General features: G+C 42.2%; 1 protein-coding gene across 1 annotated transcript; it reads left to right on the top strand.

Annotated features, from left to right (window-relative positions):
• The first annotated feature begins 3,734 nt into the window (after window positions 1-3,734).
• Window positions 3,735-27,042, top strand: LOC106582439 (pyridoxal kinase). Its single transcript, XM_014165552.3, has 11 exons — window positions 3,735-4,038; window positions 6,469-6,523; window positions 16,674-16,778; window positions 20,441-20,524; window positions 20,647-20,681; window positions 20,815-20,900; window positions 22,409-22,454; window positions 22,540-22,651; window positions 22,742-22,878; window positions 23,954-24,020; window positions 25,812-27,042. The coding sequence occupies exons 1-11, from the start codon at window positions 3,958-3,960 to the stop codon at window positions 25,922-25,924; spliced, it is 921 nt and encodes a 306-aa protein (XP_014021027.1). The 5' UTR covers window positions 3,735-3,957; the 3' UTR covers window positions 25,925-27,042.
• The last annotated feature ends 581 nt before the right edge of the window (window positions 27,043-27,623 follow it).

The raw sequence follows: 27,623 nt of genomic DNA, 5'->3' as shown, positions 1-27,623 counted from the left end.
GAAGAGGAGGAATGCTGCCTATGACCCCAAGAACACCATCCCCACCGTCAAACATGGAGGTGGAAACATTATGCTTTGGGGGTGTTTTTCTGCTAAGGGGACAGGACAACTTCATCGCATCAAAGGGACGATGGACGGGGCCATGTACCATCAAATCTTGGGTGAGAACCTCCTTCCCTCAGCCAGAGCATTGAAAATGGGTCGTGGATGGGTATTCCAGAATGACAATGACCCAAAACACACGGCCAAGGCAACAAAGGAGTGGCTCAAGAAGAAGCACATTAAGGTCCTGGAGTGGCCTAGCCAGTCTCCAGACCTTAATCCCATAGAAAATCTGGGAGAGAGCTGAAGGTTCGAGTTGCCAAACATCAGCCTCGAAACCTTAATGACTTGGAGAAGATCTGCAAAGAGGAGTGGGACAAAATCCCTCCTGAGATATGTGCAAACCTGGTGGCCAACTACAAGAAATGTTTGACCTCTGTGATTGCCAACAAGGGTTTTGCTACCAAGTAGTAAGTCATGTTTTGCAGAGGGGTTCAAATACTTATTTCCCTCATTAAAATGCAAATCAATTTATAACATTTTTGACATGCGTTTTTCTGGATTGTTTTGTTGTTATTCTGTCTCTCACTGTTCAAATAAACCTACCATTAAAATTATAGACTGATCATTTCTTTGTCAGTGGGCAAACATACAAAATCAGCAGGGGATCAAATACTTTTTTCCCTCACTGTAGATAAACCTAATGACGTTGTTTGGGTATGCGTATTTGTGTCAGTTTGTCTTTGACATACATAGGTGCTTGAAATTGTGTGATCCAAAGGCATTGCAGTGCCTTGCAAAAGTATTCATCCCCCTTGGCGTTTTTCCTATTTTGTTGCATTACAACCTGTAATTTAAGTTGATTTTAATTTGGATTTCATGTAATGGACACTCTTGGCATTCTCTCAACCATCTTCACCTAGAATGTTTTTCCAACCGTCTTGAAGGAGGTCCCACATATGCTGAGCACTTGTTGGTTGTTTTTCCTTCACTCTGCGGTCCAACTCATTCCAAACCATCTTAATTGGGTTGAGGTCGGGTGATTGTGGAGGCCAAGTTATCCAAATTGGTGAAGTGAAATTAAAAAATAACGGAAAAGTGGTGCCCCTAAATAAGATATGGTGCAAACAATTACCTTCAGAAGTCACATAATTAGTTAAATAAAGTCCACCTGTGAGCAATCTAAGTGTCAGATGATCTGTCACATGATCTCAGTATATATACACCTGTTCTGAAAGGCCCCAGAGTCTGCAACACCACTAAGCAAGAGTCACCACCAAGCAAGCGGCACCATGAAGACCAAGGAGCTCTCCAAACAGGTCAGGGACAAAGTTGTGAAGAAGTACAGATCAGGGTTGGGTTATAAAAAATTAACAGAAACTTTTAACATCCCACGGAGCGCCATTAAATCGATTATTAAAAAATGGAAAGAATATGGCACCACAATAAACCTGCCGAGAAAGGGCCGCCCACCAAAACTCATGGACCAGACAAGGAGGGCATTAATAAGAGAGGCAGCAAAGAGACCAAATATAACCCTGAAGGAGCTGCAAAGCTCCACAGCGGAGATTGGAGTATCTGTCCATGGGCAAGTTGCTGCAGGGGGTGCTGAGATGTTGGAAGGGGTAGCCAGGTGGTTTAAGGGGAAACATTTACATTTCTTGGAATGGTCTAGTCAAAGCCCAGACCTCAATCCAATTGAGAATCTGTGGTATGACTTAAAGATTGCTGTACACCAGCGGAACCCATCCAACTTGAAGGAGCTGGAGCAGTTTTGCCTTGAAGAATGGGCAAAATTCCCAGTGGCTAGATCTGCCAAGCTTATAGAGACATACCCCAAGAGACTTGCAGCTGTATTTCACAATAAAAAATATTTTGTATCTTCAAAGTGGTAGGCATGTTGTGTAAATCAAATGATACAAACCCCCAAAAAATCTATTTTAATTCCAGGTTGTAAGGCAACAAAATATGAAAAGTGCCAAGGGGGTGAATACTTCCGTAAGCCACTGTATATACATAATAAACTACAATATTGCCTCTGACAGGGAAGATGCATGCTTTATCAGATCAAAAGAATACAAAGGTGGGTTATATCACTCATCATCATTCTCTGCCCACTAGACATGTTATATCACTCATCATTCTCTGCCCACCAGACATGTTATATCACTCATCATTCTCTGCCCACCAGACATGTTATATCACTCATCATTCTCTGCCCACCAGACATGTTATATCACTCATCATTCTCTGCTCACCAGACATGTTATATCACTCATCATTCTCTGCCCACCAGACATGTTATATCACTCATCATTCTCTGCCCACCAGACATGTTATATCACTCATCATTCTCTGCCCACCAGACATGTTATATCACTCATCATTCTCTGCTCACCAGACATGTTATATCACTCATCATTCTCTGCCCACCAGACATGTTATATCGCTCATCATTCTCTGCCCACCAGACATGTTATATCACTCATCATTCTCTGCCCACCAGACATGTTATATCACTCTGCCCACCAGACATGTTATATCACTCATCATTCTCTGCTCACCAGATGTGTTATATCGCTCATCATCATTCTCTGCCCACCAGACATGTTATATCATGCATCATTCTCTGCCCACCAGACATGTTATATCACTCATCATTCTCTGCCCACCAGACATGTTATATCACTCATCATTCTCTGCCCACCAGACATGTTATATCACTCATCATTCTCTGCCCACCAGACATGTTATATCATGCATCATTCTCTGCCCACCAGACATGTTATATCACTCTTCCCACCAGACAGGTTATATCACTCTGCCCACCAGATATGTTATATCACTCTTCCCACCAGATATGTTATATCACTCTGCCCACCAGACATGTTATATCACTCTGCCCACCAGACAGGTTATATCACTCTGCCCACCTGACATGCGTAAGCGTACACTACAGTATCAGTGTCACTGAGATTGAATATCAGGCATAACCACTGGTCTAAGCTGGCCTGCAGTCAGAGACACACAGAGAGTGTGATTCGTTGCATTTAGGCTGATCATTTAGTCTCTAAGACCAGATTCAAGACTGGTGGTGAAACAGGACGTTTCTTGTGTAGACCCTCAGTCTGTAAAAAGTGAGACTGATCATTGAGATAAAACAAGGGAAAACTCTTGGACCCTCTTGTCTTCATCTTTATGAGACTGACATATGTGTGTGAGCTGCGTTCTTGAACAGACAACGTCTGACATAGAAATATCATTCAGACAAGTGAATTGTTGATTGATAATAAAAAACACAGTGATCATTCTTTTAATTTTAAATATTAGCTACAATAATTGCTGATGATAGACAATGACAACCATTAAGCTCTTTCTTATTTTCATCATGTTATGTTATAATCAGAGAAGTAGCAATACTGAATGTACAGTGTATGTTATGCTGACCGCTGCTGACAGCCAGTGGCAGTAGCAACAGCTTGCAATATAAATGAATTTCGCAACTCTAGTTCAAAGGACCACACTTCTGTATCCCTGCCTTTCAATTATAATGTGTTTGACTCCGACCCTATGTAACATATGATTGAATCAGGATGCATGTCAGTTTACATTGGAATAGTTTGTGTGAATCATTTATTTGTACTAGAAACTTAAATCATTATCCACTTTAAGGCGCCGGTGACTTTTCTTAGGTGTCCATAAAGTTGCCTGCAATATTGCAGCCAGTCAGTCTTCTTGAATCGCCAATGCTGTGTCGTGTCCTTATTGTAGTCTACAGTTGAATAATACAGTGGAGTTTTCGCATACGCTCGTGTAGTCTACAGGATTGTTTGCTTAGTGAGCCTCGTTAGCTCGTACACGGAACACATCTTATTCCACAGCCCTCGTAGCTTCATTTTTAACTACATCCTTGAAATGGAGTGTCGTGTGTTATCTATTCAGAGTCATGTTGTCAGGGGATACGTCGGGAATAAATCGGCAACATTTCCATTGCAGGTAAGAAATGAATATGTTTACGTTACTTGCTGGGGGTTTGCAATGTATGCACGTTCGACAACTCTGAACGAGTGGCCTGGCTACATGCTGAGAAAGAGGAGATACAGTATCCAAGGGTTAGGAAAGATTCGCAAAACTGGTTAGATTAGCAGAATTAGCTAAATTTACATGGGCGTACAGTAACCTGTAGTGTATTTAGCGAATAGAAGAGGTTGGAGAAATTCGGAATAGTCATTCAGAATAACAATAGTGTAGCCTATACTTGCCAGAGGATAAAAAAATAAATATATATATATATATATTTCACCTTTATTTAACCAGGTAGGCCAGTTGAGAACAAGTTCTGATTTACAACTGCGACCTGGTCAAGATAAAGCAAAAGCAGTTCGACACATACAACACAGAGTTACATGCTGACCAGACCGGACACGTCGCAAAATAAATTTAGAAACCATGTTACTCAATTGTTGCACCAACGAGCGTCTGCGTTGCCACGGGCTAAAATAGAAGTCGTTCCTATTTCGCAGATCGCGCTGAAAGTCCTGCCTCTCCCATCTTCTCATTGGTTTATAGAAGCAGGTACCCACGTACCATCTCCTCATTGGTTATACCCACGTGGGTGATTGAAAGACGAACTGTTTTGCCAGTGGTAGTGGTAATACTATGAAAGTTTAAATGCAATCACCATATAAGTTCAAAGATGACTAGAAATGATTCGGTTGGTCGTTTTATGTGTGGATTAATTGTCGGAGTAGAGGACCTTGTGCATTTCAGGTAAAATAACAACTCAATGTTTATATCCCAGGACAAATTAGCTAGCAACAGCAAGCTAGCTAAATAGGACAAATTAGCAAGCAAGTGGATGCTAAATTGCCAAACATGTTTAATGCTTTTCGACCTGTCCCCAAATTAATGTAAATGGTTGCGAGTTTGTTTTGATATTTTAACCTCTTTTGGGCACCCACGGTTCACACTATTCAACAGTCAGTGAAAAATCAGAGCGCCAAATTCAAATCAACAAAATGTCATAATTCAAAGTTCACAAACATACGACTATGTTACACCATTTTAAAGGTACACTTCTCCTTAATGTAACCATATTGTCCGATTTCAAAGGCTTTACGGCGAAATCATAAAGTTAGATTATGTTAGGACAGGTACAACATAAGAAAAACCACAGCCATTTTCCAAGCAGGAGAGGGATCACAAATACCAGAAATTCGTCAAAGGTTAGTGCTTACTTTTAGCTGATCTTCATCAGATGACACTCCTAGGACTCATTGTTAGACAATACATGTATGTTTTGTTCGATAAAGTTCATATTTATATCCAAAAACAGCATTTTACATTGGCGCATGATGTTCAGAAAATATTTTGCCTCCAATACTGCCGATGAATCAGCACAACAATTTACAAAAATACTCATCATAAACGTTGATAAAATATGAAACTGTTATTCAAAGAATTTTAGATAATCATCTCCTTTATGCAACCGCTGTGACAGATTTCAAAAAAGCTTCACGGGGAAAGCACACTTTGCAATAATCTGAGTACGGCGCTCAGAAACATACACTAGGCAATACAGATATCCGCCATTTTGGAGTCATCTAAAATCATAAATAGCATTATAAATATTCACTTACCTTTGATCTTCATCAGAAGGCACTTCCAGGATTCCCAGGTCCACAATAATTGTTGTTTGATAAAGTCCATCATTTATGTCCAAATACCTCCTTGTTTTTTGCGCATTCAGTAAGCTACTCCAAATGTAGGAAGCGCGCCCAAATATTCACGACGAAAAGTAAAAAAAAAAAAGAAAGTTATATTTACGTTCGTTGAAACATGTCAAACATTGTATAGCATCAATCTTTAGGGCCTTTTTAACATAAAACTTCAATAATATTCCAACCGGACGATTCCAATGTCTTGAAAAACATTTTGGAACACAGCTACCTCATCACGTGAAACCGTGCCAATGAACTCATGTCCTTCCCTGAGTCACCAACTCCCCGGCCTTCTTGTTCACTCTCTGTTCACTGCAAAAGCCTGAAACTAGGTTCTAAAGACTGTTGACATCTAGTGGAAGCCTTAGGAAGGGCAAAATGAACCCTAAGTCACTGTGTGTTGGATAGGCAATGACTTGAAAAGACTACAAGCTCCAGATTTCCCACTTCCTGGTTAGATTTTTCTCAGGTTTTTGTCTGCCGTATGTGTTCTGTTATACTCACAGACATCATTCAAACAGTTTTATAAACTTCAGAGTGTTTTCTATCCAGATCTACTAATAATATGCATATTCTAGTTCCTGGGCCCGAGTAGCAGGCCGTTTAATTTGATTGTGTGTGTTCATGAAGAAAGATATGTCATAAACCCACGAAAGTGATGTAATATTTGCAAGCATTGTTATGATCTGCTTGTCTCCCCTCACAGGTGCTTGGGTTCGAAGTGGACTCCATCAACTCAGTGCAATTCTCCAATCACACAGGTGCGTGCAGGGCAGTAACTCCGTGCTCGTTTTTCAATATAACATTTGACAGAAACAGCTGGTAAACAGGCTATGTATAAGAAGTACACTAGAAGAAAATGTTATCAAGAATCAAATTAAATCCTATCCCACACCATTTGGTCTTATGTAGCAACATTCGAAATTGTGTTTTTTTATATTGGATAAAAGTAGAGACTCAGAGGTAGAAAATGGTACATCATAGACTACAGTTGAGGAACAACGAAAGTAATTCTGCTTTGAAAGATGATAAACCCCACTTTGAGAAAATGGCCCTTGAATGTTTTGGTACACCTACTGGAGAGCTCTTCTTTGTCTACACTCGTTCAGCATCGTTCACACCCTCTTAAGCCTTAGCCCCACCCATCTCTTTAAGGATTCACATGTGAGGCCATGTGCTAAACAGCGTGAGTAAGGTAGTGTAGTAAACAACCAAAGATTTCAAGACTAAAGACTGATTTAATACTACGACTATCGATATGTCTGTAAACAGTTGTCACAGTGACATCATGATCATTGTCGGACGACAGTAGAAAAGTATAAACACTCAAACGACAGGCTGCATGACATCAGCAGCCTGGTGGTTCAAAATAGCATATCTGGTGTATTTTAACACCAATAAACCAATCCGTTTAAAAATGAATTTAGTACATGTCAATCTAGCAAACCAGGCAACTAAAAGCATCTTTCTAAACTATTTTTTTGGTTAGTTTCTAGCTTGTTACGTTAGCTGGCTAGCCAGTTCAAACAATGGTCATACCATATTGCTGACGTCTTCACTTTAGATCATTTGTATTCATTATTACAAGAAAATAAACTCACAACAAGATCATTATTTACATGTTAATGGCGAGCTAATTCCAGAAAATAGTTTACGGTTATGAGTGTGACAAAATAAAAGCAGGGCATTGTCTCGTTGGCCTAACGGTGTATCCTAATTTCACTTTGGTGACGATCATGTTATTCTTCACATTACCGTCTCTGGTAAACGCACACTATATCAAATAAAATTAAAGTTTATTTTTCACATGCACAGGATATAGAAGGTGTAAACAGTACAGTGACGTCATAAACATTCTATTGAAATGGTTACTTGCATAATGGAGTCTTTTGTTTACACATGTAGCTAGCTAAACAGTGAACCATAATCCCAACTCATAATATTATTACCCTGCATGAATCTACAGGTAGCTAAAACTAACCAACCATGTTCAATGTTAGCTATCTAACATTAGGATATAACTAGCAATACAAATGGGTCTGAGATACAAATAATATTACTACACAGATCCTACACGTAACATTAGCTAGTTAGCTAACAGTACGCTTTAACTTGCAATGAAAAGGACATTTGACAATTTTAAACCTATAATATCTGAAAATGTAGCTAGCTAGACTCTAGATGGATGCTTCTCCCTCTCTGTCACGGATGCCATGTTTGCCCTTAGTTTGAAGATGTAATCTGGAGACGGGTGTTTTATACAACAGCCTTCTGTGAGTTCTCTTTTCAACTCCTGCATATTTGCAAACAAACACATGAATTCTCCATCCCTTTTATACTCTGCTTCCATTGGGCATTCCACTGATTTCAAAACTCTGTCCTCCAGAAAGTGGAGAGCATTAAAAAAATGTTTTTCAGTTCTTTGTGATATCTCTCAAAAAAGCAACAAAGGATTACTTACACATACAGCGCAGCTTTTGTTATAGACAGAAGCATGCTACATGGCAGACCAATCCGAACTCATCTCTTGGCATGTCCAGCCCACTCATTTCAGCCAATCATGGCTAGCGGGAAGGTTCTTGTCTTTTTCCATGGCTAAACCAAGTAGAATCGTCATTTAATTTGTTTTATTTGTATTTTCATATGGCATACAAGTTTGTTATTAAGACACATTATTTTATTTAACTAGGCAAGTCAGTTAAGAATAAATTCATATTTACAATGTCGGGCTACCAAAAGGCAAAAGGTCTTCTGCAGGGACGGGGGCTGGGATTAAAAATAAAATATAAATATAGGACAGAACACACATCACGACAAGAGGGACAATACATCACTACATACAGAGAGACCCAAGACAGCGACATAGCAAGACAGCAACACATGACAACACAGCATGGTAGCAACACAACATGACAACAACATGGTAGCAACACAACTTGGTAGCAGCACAAAACATGGTACAAACATTATTGGGCACAGACAACAGCACAAAGGGCAAGAAGGTAGAGACAACAATACATCACGTAAAATCAAATCAAATCAAATCAAATTTATTTTTATATAGCCCTTCGTACATCAGCTGATATTCTCAAAGTGCTGTACAGAAACCCAGCCTAAAACCCCAAACAGCAAGCAAAGCATGTGAAAGAAGCACGGTGGCTAGGAAAAACTCCCTAGGAAAAACTCCCTAGAAAGGCCAAAAACCTAGGAAGAAACCTAGAGAGGAACCAGGCTATGAGGGGTGGCCAGTCCTCTTCTGGCTGTGCAGGGTGGATATTAAAACAGAACATGGTCAAAATGTTAAAATGTTAAAATGTTCATAAATGACCAGCATGGTCAAATAATAATAATCATAGTAGTTGTCGAGGGTGCAACAAGCACGTCCGGTGAACAGGTCAGGGTTCCATAGCCGCAGGCAGAACAGTTGAAACTGTTCTAAAACAGCCACAACCGTCAGTAAGTGTCCATGATTGAGTCTTTGAATGAAGAGATTGAGATAAAACTGTTCAGTTTGAGTGTTTGTTGCAGCTCGTTCCAGTTGCTAGCTGCAGCAAACTGTTGGGGACCTTTAACAAAATGTGACTGGCAAAGTTCACATGTTCCAGAAGGCATTTCTGCCCCCCAAAAAAGACTATCCTGTATATGCCTAGTTTCCTTAAACGAGTCACTTATGGAATGTATCCCTGGTTGTGGGATTCTTTTTGGCCCATATCAGTAGTCAATATCATCTCGGCCAACCCCTGTCTCAGCCCACATTCAAGATTCCAGTGACTGTATTTAGTAACCACAGTGTGTAGCACTAGCCTCACCCTCTACATTTTTGGTGAGCCCTTTTTTTTTAACGTCTCCCTCCAATTTGAGGATGTCCACCCATTTGTTGTAAAGTAAAACAGTGTTCACTCGGAGAGAAGAATTGAGCGTTTTGTGCTTATTCAAAATGTGTTTTTGTCTCTAACTAGTGCAATTCCCAAAACAATTTTTCCAAAGTTAAGTCATGAAAGACTGAATGTTTGGAGTGAAATGATGAGGCAGTGAACTCGTATATTACCCTGCAGTCTAAACAATCGCTCTTTCAACTTTGCATTACATGAACTCAGAGAAAGTACTTTTCTATCTGAGCAATTGCACTTACATTAAATCCAGTAAGGTGTTGGAGATAGTCCTACAGTTAATGATTGATAATCTATTAACTGTACAGAAAGAAGGGAGATACTGAACAGTTCAGTAATGGGTTCATAGAGTACATGCCATTCACTCAGAGATTGAACCCTGGGGTGGTTGCATTTTAACTTCTAGTTGGCTACATGATCTATTTTAGATCATGACTTGACCTCCCAATATGGGGCTTGGTAGTGGATGAAAGAGTTTTTTTTGTTTGTTGCCATGAATCCTTTGATGGTGAGAAGTTAAGATCAATATCAAGTTAGGCCTACAGCCCTCAGCCCAATCTATTTGTAGGTCTATCTAGAGATGTTTGACTGGGTTCAAATCCAGCATCTGGCTGAGCCACTCAAGGACTTGTCCCAAAGCCCCTCCTGCATTGTCTTGGCTGTGTGCTTAGGGTTGTTGTCCTGTTGGAAGGTGAACCTTCGACCCAGTCTGAGGTCCTGAGTGCTCCGGCGCAGGTTTTCATCAAGGATCTCTCTGTACTTTGCTCCGTTCAGCTCTCCCTCAAACCTGACTAGTCTCCCAGTCCCTGCTGCTGAAAAACATCACCACAGCATGATGCTGCCACCTCCATGCTTCACCGTAGGGATGGTGCCAGGTTTCCTCCAGATGTGACGCTTGGCATTCCGGGCCAAAGAGCTATATCTTGGTTTCATCAGACCAGAGAATCTTGTTTCTCATGGTCTGAGAGTCCTTTAGGTGCCTTTTGGCAAACTCCAAGCGGGCTGTAATGTGCCTTTTACTGAGGATTGGCATCTGTCTGGCCACTCTACCATTAAGGCCTGATTAGTGGAGTGCTGCAGAGTTGGTTGTACTTCTGGAAAGTTCATTTCAAGAGGTACTCTGGAGCTCTTGGTCACATCCCTGACCAAGGTCCTTCTCCCCCGATTTCTCAGTTTGGCCAGGCGGCCAGATCTAGGAGTCTTGGTGGTTCCAAACTTCTTCTATTTAAGAATGATGGAGGCCACTGTGTTCTTGGGGACCTTCAATCCTGCAGAAATGTTTTGGTACCCTTCCCAAGATCTGTTCCTCAACACAATCCTGTCTCGGAGTTCTACAGACAATTCCTTCGACCTCATGGCTTGGTATTTGCTCTGACATGCACTGTCAACTGTGGAACCTTTATATAGACAGGTGTGTGCCTTTCCAAATCATGTCCAATCAGTTGAATTCACCACAGGTGGACTTCAATCAAGTTGTAGAAGCATCTCAAGGATGATCAATGGAAACCGAATGCACCTGCGCTCAACTTCGAGTCTCATAGCAAAGGGTCGGAATACCTATGTAAGTAAGGTTTTTCTTTGTCATTGTGGAGTCTTGTGTGTAGATATTTAGAAAAATAATTATTGAATCCAAAAGTGTTACACAAATCCAAATATATTTTAGATTCTTCAAAGTAGTGATAGCAGTTGATGTTATTCTCCAATAACACAGACCCCAAAGCAGGGGGCGGAAAATATGTTTATTCAAAGAGAACAAATCATGCGGGAGGTAGATGGTAGATGTTCATGCTCCCCTGTCCTCAGTGATTCTTTCCTGTGATTCTATCCACAGAACAAAGGGACATGATGTAGTTTCATAACCCAGCCTTAGCCTGTGGTTGACCAATTAGAATTCCTTGCAATAAAACTGGGCCAATGGCCAAATAACTATCCTATTTCAGGTTCTATGTATAAACAATTTGGACCAATGAGAACTTGCTATGAGTTATGTCTCTGACCCATTGATATTACAGAAAAAACACTATTTCCATTGATCGTTAGTACTCAATTGACCTCTCGTCTTCTGCGTTGTGTATTTATCTTCGAAATAATCTTACAGTAGCCACCCTTTGCCTCGATGACAGCTTTGCACACTCATGGCATTCTCTCAACCAGCTTCATGAGGTAGTCACATGGAATGCATTGCAATCAACAGGTGTGCCTTGTTAATTTGTGGAATTTCTTTCCTTCTTAATGCGTATGAGCCAGTCAGTTGTGTTGTGACAAGGTAGGGGTGGTATACAGAATGTAGCCCTATTTGGTAAAAGACCAAGTCCATATTATGGCAAGAACAGCTCAAATAAGTGAAGAGAAACGACAGTCCATCATTACTTTAAGACATGAAGGTCAGTCAATCTGGAACATTTCAAGAATTTTGAAAGTTTCATCAAGTGTAGTTGCAAAAACCATCAAGCGCTATGCTGAAACTGGCTCTCATGAGGACCGCCACAGGAAAGGAAGACGCAGACTCACCTCTGCTGCGGAGGATAAGTTCATTAGAGTTAACTTCATGTCAGATTGCAGCCCAAATAAATGCTGCAATCACATCTCGACATCAACTGTTCAGAGGAGACTGTGTGAATCAGGCCTTCATGGTTGAATTTCTGCACAGAAACCACTACAAAGGACACCAATAAGAAGAGACTTGCTTGGGCCAAGAAACACGAGCAATGCACATTAGACCGGTGGAAATCTGTCCTTTGGTCTGATGAGTCCAAATTTGAGATTTTTGGTTCCAACCGTCGTGTTTTTGTGAGATGCAGAGTAGGTGAACGGATTATCCTCCGCATGTGTGGTTCCCACCGTGAAGCGAGGAGGAGGAGGAGGTGTGATGATGATGGGGGTGCTTTGCTGGTGGCACTGTCTGTGATGTATTTAGAATTCAAGGCACACTTAAGCAGCATGGCTACCACAGCATTCTGCAGCGATACGCCATCCCATCTGGTTTGTGCTTAGTTGGACTATCATTTGTTTTTCAACAGCACAATGACCCAACACACCTCAAGGCTGTGTAAGGGCTATTTGACCAATAAGGAGCGTGATGGAGTGCTGCATCAGATAACTTGTCCTCCACAATCACCCGACCTCAACCCAATTAAGATGGTTTGGAATGAGTTGGACCGCAGAGTGAAGGAAAAACAACCAACAAGTGCTCAGCATATGTGGGACCTCCTTCAAGACGGTTGGAAAAACATTCTAGGTGAAGATGGTTGAGAGAATGCCAAGAGTGTGCAACGCTGTCATCAAGGCAAAGGGTGGCTACTTTGAAGAATCTCATCTCAATATATTTTGATTTATTTAACTCTTTTTTGGGGGGGGGGTTACTACATATGTGTTATTTCATAGTTTTGATGTCTTTACTATTATTCTACAATGTAGAAAATAGTAAAAATACAAATTTAAGAAAAACCCTTGAATGAGTAGCTGTATCCAAACGTTTGACTGGTACTCTGTGTGTGTGTGTCTGTGTAAAAAAATCTTGCATATTTTATTTCCACAATGAACTAATAATATGCGTCATAATGTTGGCAGTTCATACAAAAGATTGTTACCTATAACCAGGATTGGCATGACAAATTACATTTGGCAAGCAAATATTATTTCGGCAAACAAAACATCATTACCCCATAGCAACAGATGTGGGATACACACATTCCCTGCCCTTCCCCCACAAACAACCGCAAGCTCGGATGTTCAACAGTTGTTCCATCCCGAGCCCAATTCAAGAGAAGACTTGATGTGCGAATGCATATACAGTTGTAGTTGTTTGAGAAGGCATGCTAGAATGGTGAGATTTGATTAATCAATCTGAAGTTCTAGCTGATGGCGCTCACACACACACCAGTCCCCCGTTGTGACCATTTTCCCAAGCCTCTCTGAGCAGTCAGACCTTATGATTATTTTGTGCCACCAGGGACATAAGAATTTTCCCCTTCTCTGATTGTCCGAGTGTGACCCACTCCCCATGGGTTACTGCAGCTAGAGTTGCCTGCACTGCCACTACCTGGGTGGGGGCACCACACCGGAATCCCCACCTGCTAGGTACAAGGTCATCAAGGTTCTCATTAGCAGCTTTGAGAAATTCCTTATTATGCTCACCCATCAGGGGGCTTTGGCTTTGTTGTACCAACCCTGCCAGGCAGGCTCAGACTCTTGAGGGGTAAGTGCTGCTTTAGTGGGTCTCTGACAGAGTTTATCGTTCTGTCTTGGCTGCATATACTTGCAGTAGGCCTATAAAACAGATAAGGATTTCTCCTTTGTGTGTGGGTCGCTCAGGTGGGCGACTAGGGTACAGGGTTGGGGACCGCTCCATCATGATAAGACAAATAAAAAAAACTTTATTTATAATCTATTTTAAAATGTATATCCCATATCTGCACAAAATTGAAAGCTCTCTCTGTCACAACTCCTGCTCGCAGACACACATGGGCTCTGGCATTTGCAACCATTTTATTTTTTCACTCACTTAACTCCAGACTTTTCCAAACACAAACACACACCCCACCTTCCTTCACAATATACCCACATACTGTGCCTTCTGTCTTCTGTTTGCTGTTTTTATCCCAACCATGCTGATTCCTACCTCATTTCAGGCTTTTAAGTATTTTTGTTTTCCTGTTCCTTATATTTGAAGATTTATTATTTCAATAATTATCCTTGATCCTAATGCTGTCTTTTATTTATTTATAAATACTATGAATAGAACGTTGAATATGATTTATTTGACAACATTCCCTATCTTGAATGGTATAGTGTATTTGTGACTCGTTTCAGGAAACTATGCGTATGTCACCCGTCACTACCCTTTGAATGTAAACTTAATTTTTTTTATCAAAATGCCTTCTGGAACATGTGAACTTTAATGTGCCTTATTAATAACAAACTTGTATGCCATATGTAAATACAAATAAAAATGGTTAAATTACGAGACTAGCCACGGAAAAAGAAAAGCAACCTTCCCGCTAGCCATGATTGGCTGAAAAAATAAGTGGGCTGGACATGCCGAGAGATGAGTTCGGATTGGTCTGCCATGTAGCATGCTTCTGTCTATAACATGAGCTGGTCAGTATGTGTAGGTAATCCTTTCTAATGCTAATTTTTCTTTTAAAAGATATCACATAGTAGAACTGTATAAGTGTTGCTCTCCACTTTCTGGAGGACCGAGTTTTGAAATCAGTGGAATTAGAGTATGATAGCTCAGGAAATGGAGAACATTCTGGCGTTTGATTGCAAATATGCAGACTGAGTCGAAAAGAGAACACACCGAAGGCTGTTGTATAAAACACCTGTCTCCAGATTACATCTTCAAACTAAGGGCAACCATGGCATCCGTGACAGAGAGTCCGCCATCACATCTGGGATGGTTGCATTTCAACTATTAGTAGGCTACATTATCTTAAATCATGACTTGACCTCCCAATATGGGGCTTGGTAGTTGATGAAAGGACTAAATGTTCTACAGTGAATCCTTTGATGGTGAGAAGATCAATGTCAAGTTAGGCCTACAGCCCTCAGCCCAATCTGTTTAATGGAACAAACTATAGAAGGAGCCCTGTTGTTCCTCTACTTTTCCCTTTCACCCCACAAGTCCCCCTTATCTCTCTGTTCTTGGTTCTGGGCCAAGGGGGCCTCCACTAAACTCAGTGGGAAGCCTGTGTGTGTCCTGGTTGAAACATTTTATTTTTCCCCTCATGCATTCTTAATCCTGGAATGTCTCTTCATGATTCAACCAAATAGGCCTAGCTTGTGGTCACCATATTTGTTATCTTGTGTACAGTGTAGTTAGTATCTAATTTGATAGTTCAGTGAGTTGCTCTCCTGTCTGTTTAATGTTTTATAGAGTAATCTGGTAAAGTTATCTGGCTGAAGTGAAACCTGAATGTGTCAGTGAGTTCACTACCTACAGGGAAGACTAACAGAAAGGTGTTGGGGAGGACAAGGAAGGAGTGACTGTAAGGAGGGAGAGTGATAATGTGGGATAAAAGAAGACAGACATTTTGTAGCCCAAACACTTCACTTTGGCCTCAATAAGGTCTGTGCTCAAACCTAGATTATTTTGTGTGCAAATCACTCATTGCCATCAACAAATGATTTGGGTAATGGTGTAAGTGCAGCCTTTTCTTGGAGTTTCATGTTGTATTGTAGATATATAGTGGTGTAATAATATTATATGATGTAATGTTTTATATTTTATGTGATGTAGCTGCCTTGGCAGCATTTAATGGGGAACCCTAATAAATACAAATGACTGACCAACTGTTTAAGTCCTAGCCCCTGCTCATGATTAACTATCATTTCCATTAAATGTGTTAAACTCATGTTCAGGGTTAAAGTGAATAAACACATTCCTTAGACGTTTGAACTTTGAAACCCGGGACTGTATTATTTTTTGCCCCAGCAGGAGGTTTATTAAAATTGTTTAGAGATTAGAATCGTTGCTGGGCCTGTTTCTTGCTCAGTTGTGAATGGCTTGTTTTCTTCAATGAGCTGCTATGTCCTCAGCCCAATGTCAGAGGGAGAGATGCTAGTGAATGATTAATGCAGGTAACTGAATGTCTAACAATGGAGATTGTAATCAGTCTTCCTCTGTCAGCATGTTTGATTGTCTCTCAGCTTCTTTATCTCTCCCAAAAATCGACCAAATCCAAACCTAAATAACTGCTTGCTGACTTCACGTTGCCTGCTGCTGGTCATAAGAACTGATCACAGACAGACTATATTGATTGATGACTGAGAGATCAGTGTTTCTATAATTACCTCAGCAACCAAATCTGCCTCTGAAATTCCTTAAAAAAAAACATCTGGCCAACTTACCAGTCCACACTCTCCCTCCATAAACAACAGCCCCCTTTGTTGTTGGAACTTTTTATTCAGGATAATAGCAGGCATCGGCAGACCGATCAATCTGTTGAGTAAAGTTGAGTATGCTTTATGTCTTAAGGTGATCCCTCACCTCTGACCCTTAACCTCGCTTGTTTCCAAGGTTATGCTCATTGGAAAGGGCAAGTGCTGACGGCAGAGGAGCTGAACGTTCTCTATGAGGGTATCAAACTCAACAACGTCAACCATTATGACTACATCCTCACGGGTGAGACTTTCTATTGGCAATATGGATTCTGCCATTTTAATCCATTTTTTTATAACATTTCTAGGATAGTATGTAGGATTGTTATGGCTGTGTTGATCTTTAACCCCCTAAGGTCGATGGCCGCACCCCCGCGGAAATCAAATTAGTATAATACAAAAAATCCCCATAAAAATGTTGCTTTTAAGATGGCGATCTGTGTTTTTTTTTTTTTTGTTGCATTGGATGCATCTCAATCCACCACATCCGCCTATGTTGACCTTCCGCATCTGCGATGAAAGGTGACAGAGCTAGAGCGGTGTTTGTCAGACCATGAGACATCCCGAAAACTGGTCTTTTCACAAAGTCATCTGTAGCATCTGAACGGTTTGGCCCAGAAAATATTATGACCCCTCTCTCACGAATATGATGGTGTTCTCCATTTTGCTCTGATGCCCACAAGCGTCTTGGGACTCATCTGAAGTCGGTACAGCCGATCTGCCAACTTCTGTCTGTAGGGTACGAAGAGTTTGGGCTATACATTTAATATGACCCCTCTGTGCAAAGATGAGACTCACGAACACATTGTTTTGCTCTAGTACGCCCACAGGCCTCACAAGATTCGTCTGATGGTCCCCTGGTGCCAGTTCAAAAAATAAATGGAGACTGTTTAGTACCAAATATAAGGGGTTAAATACATGTCAAAATTACTAATCCTAATCTTTCTTATAACTCTCAGATATAGGACAGACACTTCTGTTATTCAATGTGTTTGTATGGGCTAATAGCCCTAAGGCCAAATAAAAATGTTCATCAAATATTTTGATACTTCATAATACAATTCCATATAGTTTAGTAGAACCCCCCCCCCCCCCCTCTCCCGGGTTAGACAGGGCTTAGACTGTTTAGTGCCAAAAAATAAGTGGTTAGATAGATAGTGAGGGGGGGGAAAGTATTTGATCCCCTGCTGATTTTGTACATTTGCCCACTGACAAAGAAATGATCAATCTATAATTTTAATGGTAGGTTTATTTGAACAGTGAGAGACAGAAAAACAAAACAAAAATCCTGAAAAACACATGTTATAAATTGATTTGCATTTTAATGAGGGAAATGGGTATTTGACCCCCTCTCAATCAGAAAGATTTCTGGCTCCCAGGTGTCTTTTATACAGGTAACAAGCTGAGATTAGGAGCACACTCTTAAAGGGAGTGCTCCTAATCTCAGCTTGTTACCTGAATAAAAGACACCTGTCCACAGAAGCAATCAATCAATCTGATTCCAAACTCTCCACCATGGCCAAGACCAAAGAGCTCTCCAAGGATGTCAGGGACAAGATTGTAGACCTACACAAGGCTGGAATGGGCTACAAGACCATCTCCAAGCAGCTTGGTGAGAAGGTGACAACAGTTGGTGCGATTATTCGCAAATGGAAGAAGCACAAAAGAACTGTCAATCTCCCTTGGCCTGGGGCTTCATGCAAGATCTCACCTCGTGGAGTTGCAATGATCATGAAAACGGTGAGGAATCAGCCCAGAACTACACGGGAGGATCTTGTCGAATGATCTCAAGGCAGCTGGGACCATAGTCACCAAGAAAACAATTGGTAACACACTACGCCGTGAAGGACTGAAATCCGCAAGGTCCCCCTGCTCAAGAAAGCACATATACTTGCCCGTCTGAAGTTTGCCAATGAACATCTGAATGATTCAGAGGACAACTGGGTGAAAGTGTTGTGGTCAGATGAGACCAAAATGGAGCTCTTTGGCATCAACTCAACTCGCCGTGTTTGGAGAAGGAGGAAGGCTTCCTATGACCCCAAGAACACAATCCCCACCGTCAAACATGGAGGTGGAAACATTATGCTTTGGGGGTCTTTTTCTGCTAAGGGGACAGGACAACTTCACTGCATCAAAGGAACGATGGACGGGGCCATGTACCGTCAAATCTTGGGTGAGAACCTCCTTCCCTCAGCCAGGGCATTGAAAATGGGTCGTGGATGGGTATTCCAGCATGACAATGACCCAAAACACACGGCCAAGGCAACAAAGGAGTGGCTCAAGAAGAAGCACATTAAGGTCCTGGAGTGGCCTAGCCAGTCTCCAGACCTTAATCCCATAGAAAATCTGTGGAGGGAGCTGAAGGTTCGAGTTGCCAAACGTCAGCCTCGAAACCTTAATGACTTGGAGAAGATCTGCAAAGAGGAGTGGGACAAAATCCCTCCTGAGATGTGTGCAAACCTGGTGGCCAACTACAAGAAACGTCTGACCTCTGTGATTGCCAACAAGTATATTATTTATTTATTTTCTATGGGCTAATACGCTATACAAAAGTATGTGGACATCCCTCCATCAAATTAGTGGATTTGACTATATCTGACACACCCGTTTGCCGACAGGTGTATAAAATCGAGCACACAGCCATGCAATGTCCATAGACAAACATTGGCAGTAGAATGGCCTTACTGAAGAGCTCAGTGACTTTCAATGTGGCACCGTCATAGGATGCCACCTTTCGAACAAGTCAGTTCACCAAATTTCAGGCTTGCTAGAGCTGCCCTGGTCAACTGTAAGGGCTGTTATTGTGAAGTGGAAACGTCTACGAGCAACAACGGCTCAGCCGCGAAGTGGCAGGCCACAAAAGCTCACTGAACAGGACCGGCGAGTGTTGAAGCAGGGTAAAAGTAATCTGTCCTTGGTTGGAACACTCACTACAGAGTTCCAAACTGCCTCTGGAAGCACAATAACTGTTCGTTGAGAGCTTCATGAAATGGGTTTCCATGGCCAAGCAGCCGCACACAAACCTAAGATCACCATGTACAATATCAAGCATTGGCTAGAGTGGAGTAAAGCTCGCTGCCATTGGAATCTGGAGCAGTGGAAACGCGTTCAATGGAGTGATGAATCATGCTTCACAATCTGGCAGTCCGACGGACTAATCTGAGTTTGGCGGCTGCCAGGACAACTCTACCTGCCCCAATGCATAGTGCCAACTGTAAAGTTAGTTGGAGGAGGAATAATGGTCTGGGGCTGTTTTTCATGGTTCAGGCTAGGCCCCTTTAGTTCCAGTGACGGGATATCTTAACGCTACAGCATACAATGACGTTCTAGATGATTTTGTGGCTTTCCTGTTTCAGCATGACAATGCCCCCGTGCACAAAGCGAGGTCCATACAGAAATGGTTTGTCAAGATCGGTGTGGAAGAACTTGACTGGTCTGCACAGAGCCCTAAACTCAACCCCATCAAACACCTTAGGGATGAATTGGATCGCTGACTGAGCTGGTCCTAACCGCCCAACATCAGTGCCCAACCTCACTAATACTCATGCCTCAATGGAAGCAAGTCCCCGCAGCAATGTTCCAACATCTAGTGGAAAGCCTTCCCAGAAGAGTGGAGGCTGTTATAGCAGCAAAGGGGGGACCAACTCCATATTAATGCCCATAATTATGGAATGAGATGCAGTAAGGACAAATATAATTTGTCATCAAATAATAAATTATTACTATTATTATTCATTTTTTTGTTACTTCAAGGGATCTTAAAATTCCTAATCGCCCAGTTTAGACTCTTTTGGGTTAACCTATGCTCTGTAAAGTTTGGAATACGTTTATTTATTAAGTTTACACATGAGGTTTGTGACTTTCGAAGTGACCTTTGCGTAATTCAGAGATCTCTTCCTCCCCAAGGGTACACCAGGGACACATCTTTCTTAGAGACAGTGGTGGACATTGTTCAAGAGCTGAAGAGGTTGAATCCCAAACTGGTATATGGTGAGTAACTATTGCCACACAGATGTGTATCCCATACACTGTAGCTATGCTCAGCAAGGTTGTGGATGGATGTAGCGCTTGGGTGTGAGTGTATTCCATATTTTCTTTCTTTGTGTTATCAGTGTGTGATCCAGTGATGGGAGACCAAGGCTCTATGGTTAGTATCCATGCTTTTATAGCCCTTTTATTATAGATTTATCCATGTGTATAGTCCATTCTTCTTATTATTATTATTATTATTATAGTCCTGTTCAAACCACTCATGAACATTCTACCCTCTTCTTTTCCAGTATGTCCCTGAGAATATACTGCCTGTTTACAGAGACAAAGTCGTAGCAGTGGCTGATATCCTCACACCCAACCAGTTTGAGGCAGAGTGAGTACAGTGGCTGATATCCTCACACCCGACCAGTTTGAGGCAGAGTGAGTACAGTGGCTGATATCCTCACACCCGACCAGTTTGAGGCAGAGTGAGTACAGTGGCTGATATCCTCACACCCGACCAGTTTGAGGCAGAGTGAGTACAGTGGCTGATATCCTCACACCCGACCAGTTTGAGGCAGAGTGAGTACAGTGGCTGATATCCTCACACCCGACCAGTTTGAGGCAGAGTGAGTACAGTGGCTGATATCCTCACACCCGACCAGTTTGAGGCAGAGTGAGTACAGTGGCTGATATCCTCACACCCGACCAGTTTGAGGCAGAGTGAGTACAGTGGCTGATATCCTCACACCCGACCAGTTTGAGGCAGAGTGAGTACAGTGGCTGATATCCTCACACCCGACCAGTTTGAGGCAGAGTGAGTACAGTGGCTGATATCCTCACACCCGACCAGTTTGAGGCAGAGTGAGTACAGTGGCTGATATCCTCACACCCGACCAGTTTGAGGCAGAGTGAGTACAGTGGCTGATATCCTCACACCCGACCAGTTTGAGGCAGAGTGAGTACAGTGGCTGATATCCTCACACCCGACCAGTTTGAGGCAGAGTGAGTACAGTGGCTGATATCCTCACACCCGACCAGTTTGAGGCAGAGTGAGTACAGTGGCTGATATCCTCACACCCGACCAGTTTGAGGCAGAGTGAGTACAGTGGCTGATATCCTCACACTTGACCAGTTTGAGGCAGAGTGAGTACAGTGGCTGATATCCTCACACTTGACCAGTTTGAGGCAGAGTGAGTACAGTGGCTACTAGGATACATCGGTTTACATGTATTAAGTTGCTAAGTGCTGCACAATATGTCATAATATAGCTGTTACAGTAATGAGACCATGAATGCTTACTACAGTATTACTACCTCAGAGAAAAACCTATTTGCTGTTCTTAGCCCTTTGTAAAGTGAAGCAATAAGGCCCGAGGTGGTGTGGTATATGGCCCATATACCACGGCTAAGGGCTGTTCTTATGCACGACTCAATGTGGAGTACCTGGATACAGCCCTGGATACAGTCCTTAGCCGTGGTATATTGGCCATATCCCACAAGTCCCACGAGGGGCCTTATTGCTGTTATAAACTGGTGTCCAACGTAAGTAGACCAGTAAATATACTTTTTTTTTTTGTCATGCCCATGGTATGCGGTCTGATATACCATGACTTTCAGCCAATCAGCATTCAGGGCTCAAAGCACCCAGTTTATAATAACTCTTATAGGTCACAAACTCTTTCTTCCCTTATGTTTTATTCATAAAGCAGCAGACCAAAGCTTTCCCCAACACTTTAAGGGAACTGTGCCCTGGTTTATGCATTCAGAATCACACACAGCTTGACTTGATTTGCCTGCAAAATACACCCTCTGGACTAATGTGGAATTACATTCGCCATGTGTGCAAGTATGTCTAGCACCTCTGTGCCTGTACTGTAACCTCTCTGCGTGTGTCTCTTAGGCTGCTGACGGGGAGGACGATCAGCACAGAAAAAGACGCTCTTGACGTGGGTCCCATTGTCCATTATAGAGCTAATACACATGATGATGGTTTTAATCTTGACTTATAATGAAGGCTTCTTGCCCTCTCAGGTGATGGAGCTGCTCCATCAGATGGGTCCTGATACGGTGGTCCTCACCAGCACAGACCTGGCCTCTCCTCATGGGGACCAGTTCCTGGTGGCCCTTGGGAGCCAGAAAATGGGTAAGGCAAGGGCTGGGAGGGAGGGTGAAAGTTTAACTTGCCAACATGTTAAAAGGTAAGACTCATACTGACACTGTGTCCTTTCCTCAGTTAGGCCAGATGGGAGCAAGTCCTCCCGGAAGATTCGTATTGAGATGCCCAAGGTGGATGCAGTCTTTGTGGGCACGGGGGACCTGTTCACTGCCATGCTGCTGGCCTGGAGTCACCACCACCCCAATGACCTAAAGGTCAGTAATACCCCCAGCAGGAGGTTTATTAGAATTGTTTAGAGATTAGAATCGTTGCTGGGCCTGTTTCTTGCTCAGTTGTGAATGGCTTGTTTTCTTCAATGAGCTGCTATGTCCTCAGCCCAATGTCAGAGGGAGAGATGCTAGTGAATGATTAATGCAGGTAACTGAATGTCTAACAATGGAGATTGTAATCAGTCTTCCTCTGTCAGCATGTTTGATTGTCTCTCAGCTTCTTTATCGCTCCCAAAAATCGACCAAATCCAAACCTAAATAACTGCTTGCTGACTTCACGTTGCCTGCTGCTGGTCATAAGAACTGATCACAGACAGACTATATTGATTGATTACTGAGAGATCAGTGTTTCTATAATTACCTCAGCAACCAAATCTGCCTCTGGAATTCCTTTAAAAAAACATCTGGCCAACTTACCAGTCCACACTCTTCCCTCAATAAACAACACCCCCTTTGTTGTTGGAACTTTTTATTCAGGATAATAGCAGGCATCGGCAGACCGATCAATCAGTTGAGTAAAGTTGAGTATGCTTTCTCTTAAGGTGATCCCTCACCTCTGACCCTTAACCTCTCTTGTTTCCAAGGTTATGCTCATTGGAAAGGGCAAGTGCTGACGGCAGAGGAGCTTAGCGTTCTCTATGAGCATATCAAACTCCACAACGTAAAAATGTCAGTTTTAAGATGGAGAAGTTATTATTGCATTGGATTGGTGTCAATCCGCCTATGTCGCCCTTCTGCATCTGCGGTGAAAGGTGATAGAGCTGGATTGGTGTTTGTCAGACTACGAGACATCCCAAAAAAACGGTCTTCTCACAAAATCATCTGTAGTGTCCGAACGGCTTGGCATAGAAAATATTATGACCTCTCTTTGGAAAGATGAGACTCTCACGAACACAATGGTGTCCTCTGTTTTGCTTTAATGACCTGAAGGTCAGTAATACAGGGGACTGGGTATATCAGTGCAGAGATAACAACCAAGCTACATTATCCTTAATAATGTAATCAATGTGGTTTGATCCATGGACTAGTCTATCTTTTCTAACATACTTGTCTCTCTTAGGCTGCCTGTGAGAAGACTGTCTCAGTCCTGCACCATGTTATCAAGAGGACCATCACCTATGCCAACGGTGAGATCATATACAAGGCTCTACTTGCCTGTTTGTATGACTGTCTAATCTACACAACAAACGCAACAATTTCGAAGATTTTACTGAGTTCCAGATCATAAGGAAATCGGTCAATTGAAATAAATTAAATCAGGCCCTGATCTATGGATTTCACATGACTGCGAATACAGATTTGCATCTGTTGGTCACAGATACCTTAAAAAAAGTAGGGGCATGGATCAGAAAACCAGTCAGTATCTGGTGTGACCACCATTTGCCTCATGTAGCACGACATATCCTTCACATAGTTGATCAGGCTGTTTTGATTGTGGCCTTTGGAATGTTGTCCCACTCCTCTTCAATGGCTGTGCAAAGTTTCTGGATATTGGCAGGAACTGGAACACACTGTTGTACACGTCAATCCAGAGCAACCCAAACGTGCTCAATAGGTGACATGTCTGGTGAGTATGCAGGCCAGTGAAGAACTGGGACATTTACAGCTTTCAGGAATTGTGTACAGTTCCTTTCGACATGGGGCTGTGCATTGTCATGCTGAAACATGAGGTGATGGCGGCGGACGAATGGCATGACATTGATAAAATGCAATTGTGTTCGTTGTCCATAGCTTATGCCTGCCCATACCATAGCCCCACCGCCATCATGGGGCACTCCGTTCACAACGTCAGCAAACCGCTCGCCCACACGACGCCATACACGCCGTCTGCCATCTGCCCGGTACAGTTGAACTGGGATACATCCGTGACGATCTTACTTCTCCAGCGTGCCAGTGAAAAGGGAAAGGGGGATTCCTCGTCAGTTGTACAACTGAATGCATTCAACTGAAATGTGCCTTCCGCATTTAACCCAACCCCTCTGAATCAGAGAGGTGGGGGTGCTGCCTTAATCGACATCCATGTCATCAGTTCCCACGTCATCGGTGCCCAGGGAACTGTGGGTAACTGCCTTGCCGAGGGGCAGAATGACATATTTTTACCTTGCCAGCTCGGGGATTCGATCCAGCAACCTTTCGGTTACTGGCCCAACGCTCCTACCCGCCAGGCTACCTGCCGCCCCCGTGGCCATTGAAGGAGAGCATTTGCCCACTGAAGTCGGTTATGACACTGAACTGCAGTCAGGTCAAGACCCTGGTAAGGACGACGAGCACACAGATGAGCTTCCCTGAGACGGTTTCTGACAGTTTGTGCAGAAATCCTTCGTTTGTGCAAACCCCGAGTTTCATCAGCTGTCCGAGTGGCTGGTCTCAGACAATCCCGCAGGTGAAGAAGCTGGATGTGGAGGTCCTGAGCTGGCGTGGTTACACGTGGTCTGCAGTTGTGAGGCTGGTTGGACGTACTGCCAAATTCTCCAAAACAACAAAGGTGGCTTATGGTAGAGAAATTAATTACATTCTCTGGCAACAGCTCTGGTGGACATTCCTGCAGTCCGCATGCCAATTGCACACTCCCCCAAAACTTAAGACATCTGTGACATTGTGTTATGACACAACTACAACATTTTGTGGCCTTTTATTGTCCCCAGCACAAGTAGCACCTGTGTAATGATCATGCTTTTTAATCAGCTTCTTGATATGGCACACCTGTCAGGTTCGATGGATTATCTTGGCAAAGGAAAAATGCTCACTAACAGGGATGTAAACAAATTTGTGCTCAACATTTGAGAGCTTTTTGTGCGTATGAAACATTTTTGGGATTTTTTTATTTTATCTCATGGGACCAACTCTTTTTACATGTTGCGTTTTATATTTTTGTTTAGTGTATATTCCACTATAACATCTCTCCTCCTCTCCATCAGAGATGGCTGGCCCTGGTAAGAGACCCAACCCTGCTCAGTTGGAGCTGAGAATGGTCCAGAGCAAAAAAGACATTGAGGACCCGGACATCGTAGTGGAGGCCACCATCTTATAACACCCAACGCCTCATAAATAGACGTATAGGACTTTTACATCATGAGGTGTCATCTTGCCTTATAGGATCTTGTAGTGAGCACTGTTTTCATGATGGACATCAGAGTATTTGACCTGCACACCACACACACACATTTACTTAGTCACTGCCATGTGTCTTTACTATGACCTGAGCATTGTCACCCATTTGAAAACATAGTAGATAGTCTTAGAGCAGGGTTGTTTAACTTTTCTCAGCTTGAGATCCAGTTGAGAAATTGACCGTCCTCCCGTAACCCAATTCATCCTCTAATGACCCAAATTAAGAATAGTGTCTGATTTTATTGATGTATTCTCATAACTCGCAACCCACCTCACATTACCCAGGGCCCACTTTGGGTCCCGACCCATAGTTTCAGAAACCCTATCTTAGAGTAACAAACACAGGTTGTGGATATTACCACACATCAGAATAGTGACTGTATAGATACCTGATTGGCCCTCAATATGGCATAGGTATTAGCCCTGAGTTTCCCCTTACAATGTGGGCTGACCAGGAAAATCTCTGCGCTTCAGTTATGGGTTTGGTAATGCATCATAGGCTTTTATCAGATCCAGTGACACCTTACATTTGTGCTACCATGAAGCATGTTATGCAGTACTAATCCGTGCACGTTTGATCATCAGATTTTCAATTGTCCATTTTCTTTGTACGTTTTTGTTTTCATACTTTTTATGATGGGAATGATTCATACATTTATTTTACTATTAATGTACTTTGTCCTTATAATAATGCTTGTCATTCTTAAATGTCTTACACATTTCAAACTGAGGTAACAATATTTGCACAGATAATCTTGATAAACATGTTTATTATTAATGTTAATCATTTAATGCTTTTCATGGTCTTGATTGTCTTACTATTTTCATATCGTTACTAGAACACAGGCCTATATTGGTAAGAAAAAGTACAATTTGGCCTTAGCGGAGTCGTTTAGAGGAATACCGTCGTTGAATGTTTTGTATCTATGCCTGCAAAGGTAATGAAATAAATATTTATTATACAATGTTAGAAAGATAAGTGCCAAAGCTGAAGCTCTGATAAATGATGAGGAATAATAAAATATTATTTTAATTAAACCCACCGGTCTCTATGCCTCATGTTCATGTTGCTATGTCTCCCTTGAGTGGGATTACAGTGAGATCAGTAGTGTTCTGTTCTACAGTACTATAAGAGAGTGTTGATAGGGCCAGTCTTTAGCTTTGTTTTGCAGTATTAATTGATCCCACAGGTATTGGTGCCTGGAAATGAATGATTTATGCCACCTTTGAATCTCTTTTCTATATTATTTTGTTTGTGCTTGAACTAATGGATATGACTATGCCACAAAAGGTGAATGTTGGAGATTAAATAAATTGGAGGAATATTACAGAGAATCATTTTACCATCTGGGTGGGGGCCTGTACTCTGGTGAGATTATAGGGTCAGGTTTCACAGCATCAGATCACTGCACTAATCCCAATGTGGATAGCCTGCATTGACCCAAATAAACAGGCAGGCCAAGTGAAGATGATCACTCTGGTGTGTCAAGGCAACTACAACCAAAATGACAAGTCATGCTTTTTGTTTGGGGTGTGTGACTGTAACCATGTCAGGAGTGTCTGCCCAGCAACAACACTGTCTGGTTACACCACCAACACCTGACCCCCATTGGAGGTAG

This window comes from Salmo salar, chromosome 21, assembly GCF_965601325.2.
Source record: "Salmo salar chromosome 21, fSalSal1, whole genome shotgun sequence".
Lineage (NCBI taxonomy): Eukaryota > Metazoa > Chordata > Actinopteri > Salmoniformes > Salmonidae > Salmo > Salmo salar.
This window is presented reverse-complemented; position numbering and strand designations above follow the sequence as displayed.

Excerpts from the sequence above, each read along its gene's own strand:
- LOC106582439 (XM_014165552.3), top strand. The coding sequence starts at position 3,958 with ATGGAGTGTCGTGTGTTATCTATTCAGAGTCATGTTGTCAGGGGATAC. Across the intron at positions 20,682-20,814 it reads TGGGAGACCAAGGCTCTATG|TATGTCCCTGAGAATATACT; the intron begins GTTAGTATCCAT and ends CTTCTTTTCCAG. Across the intron at positions 22,879-23,953 it reads ACCACCCCAATGACCTAAAG|GCTGCCTGTGAGAAGACTGT; the intron begins GTCAGTAATACC and ends TGTCTCTCTTAG.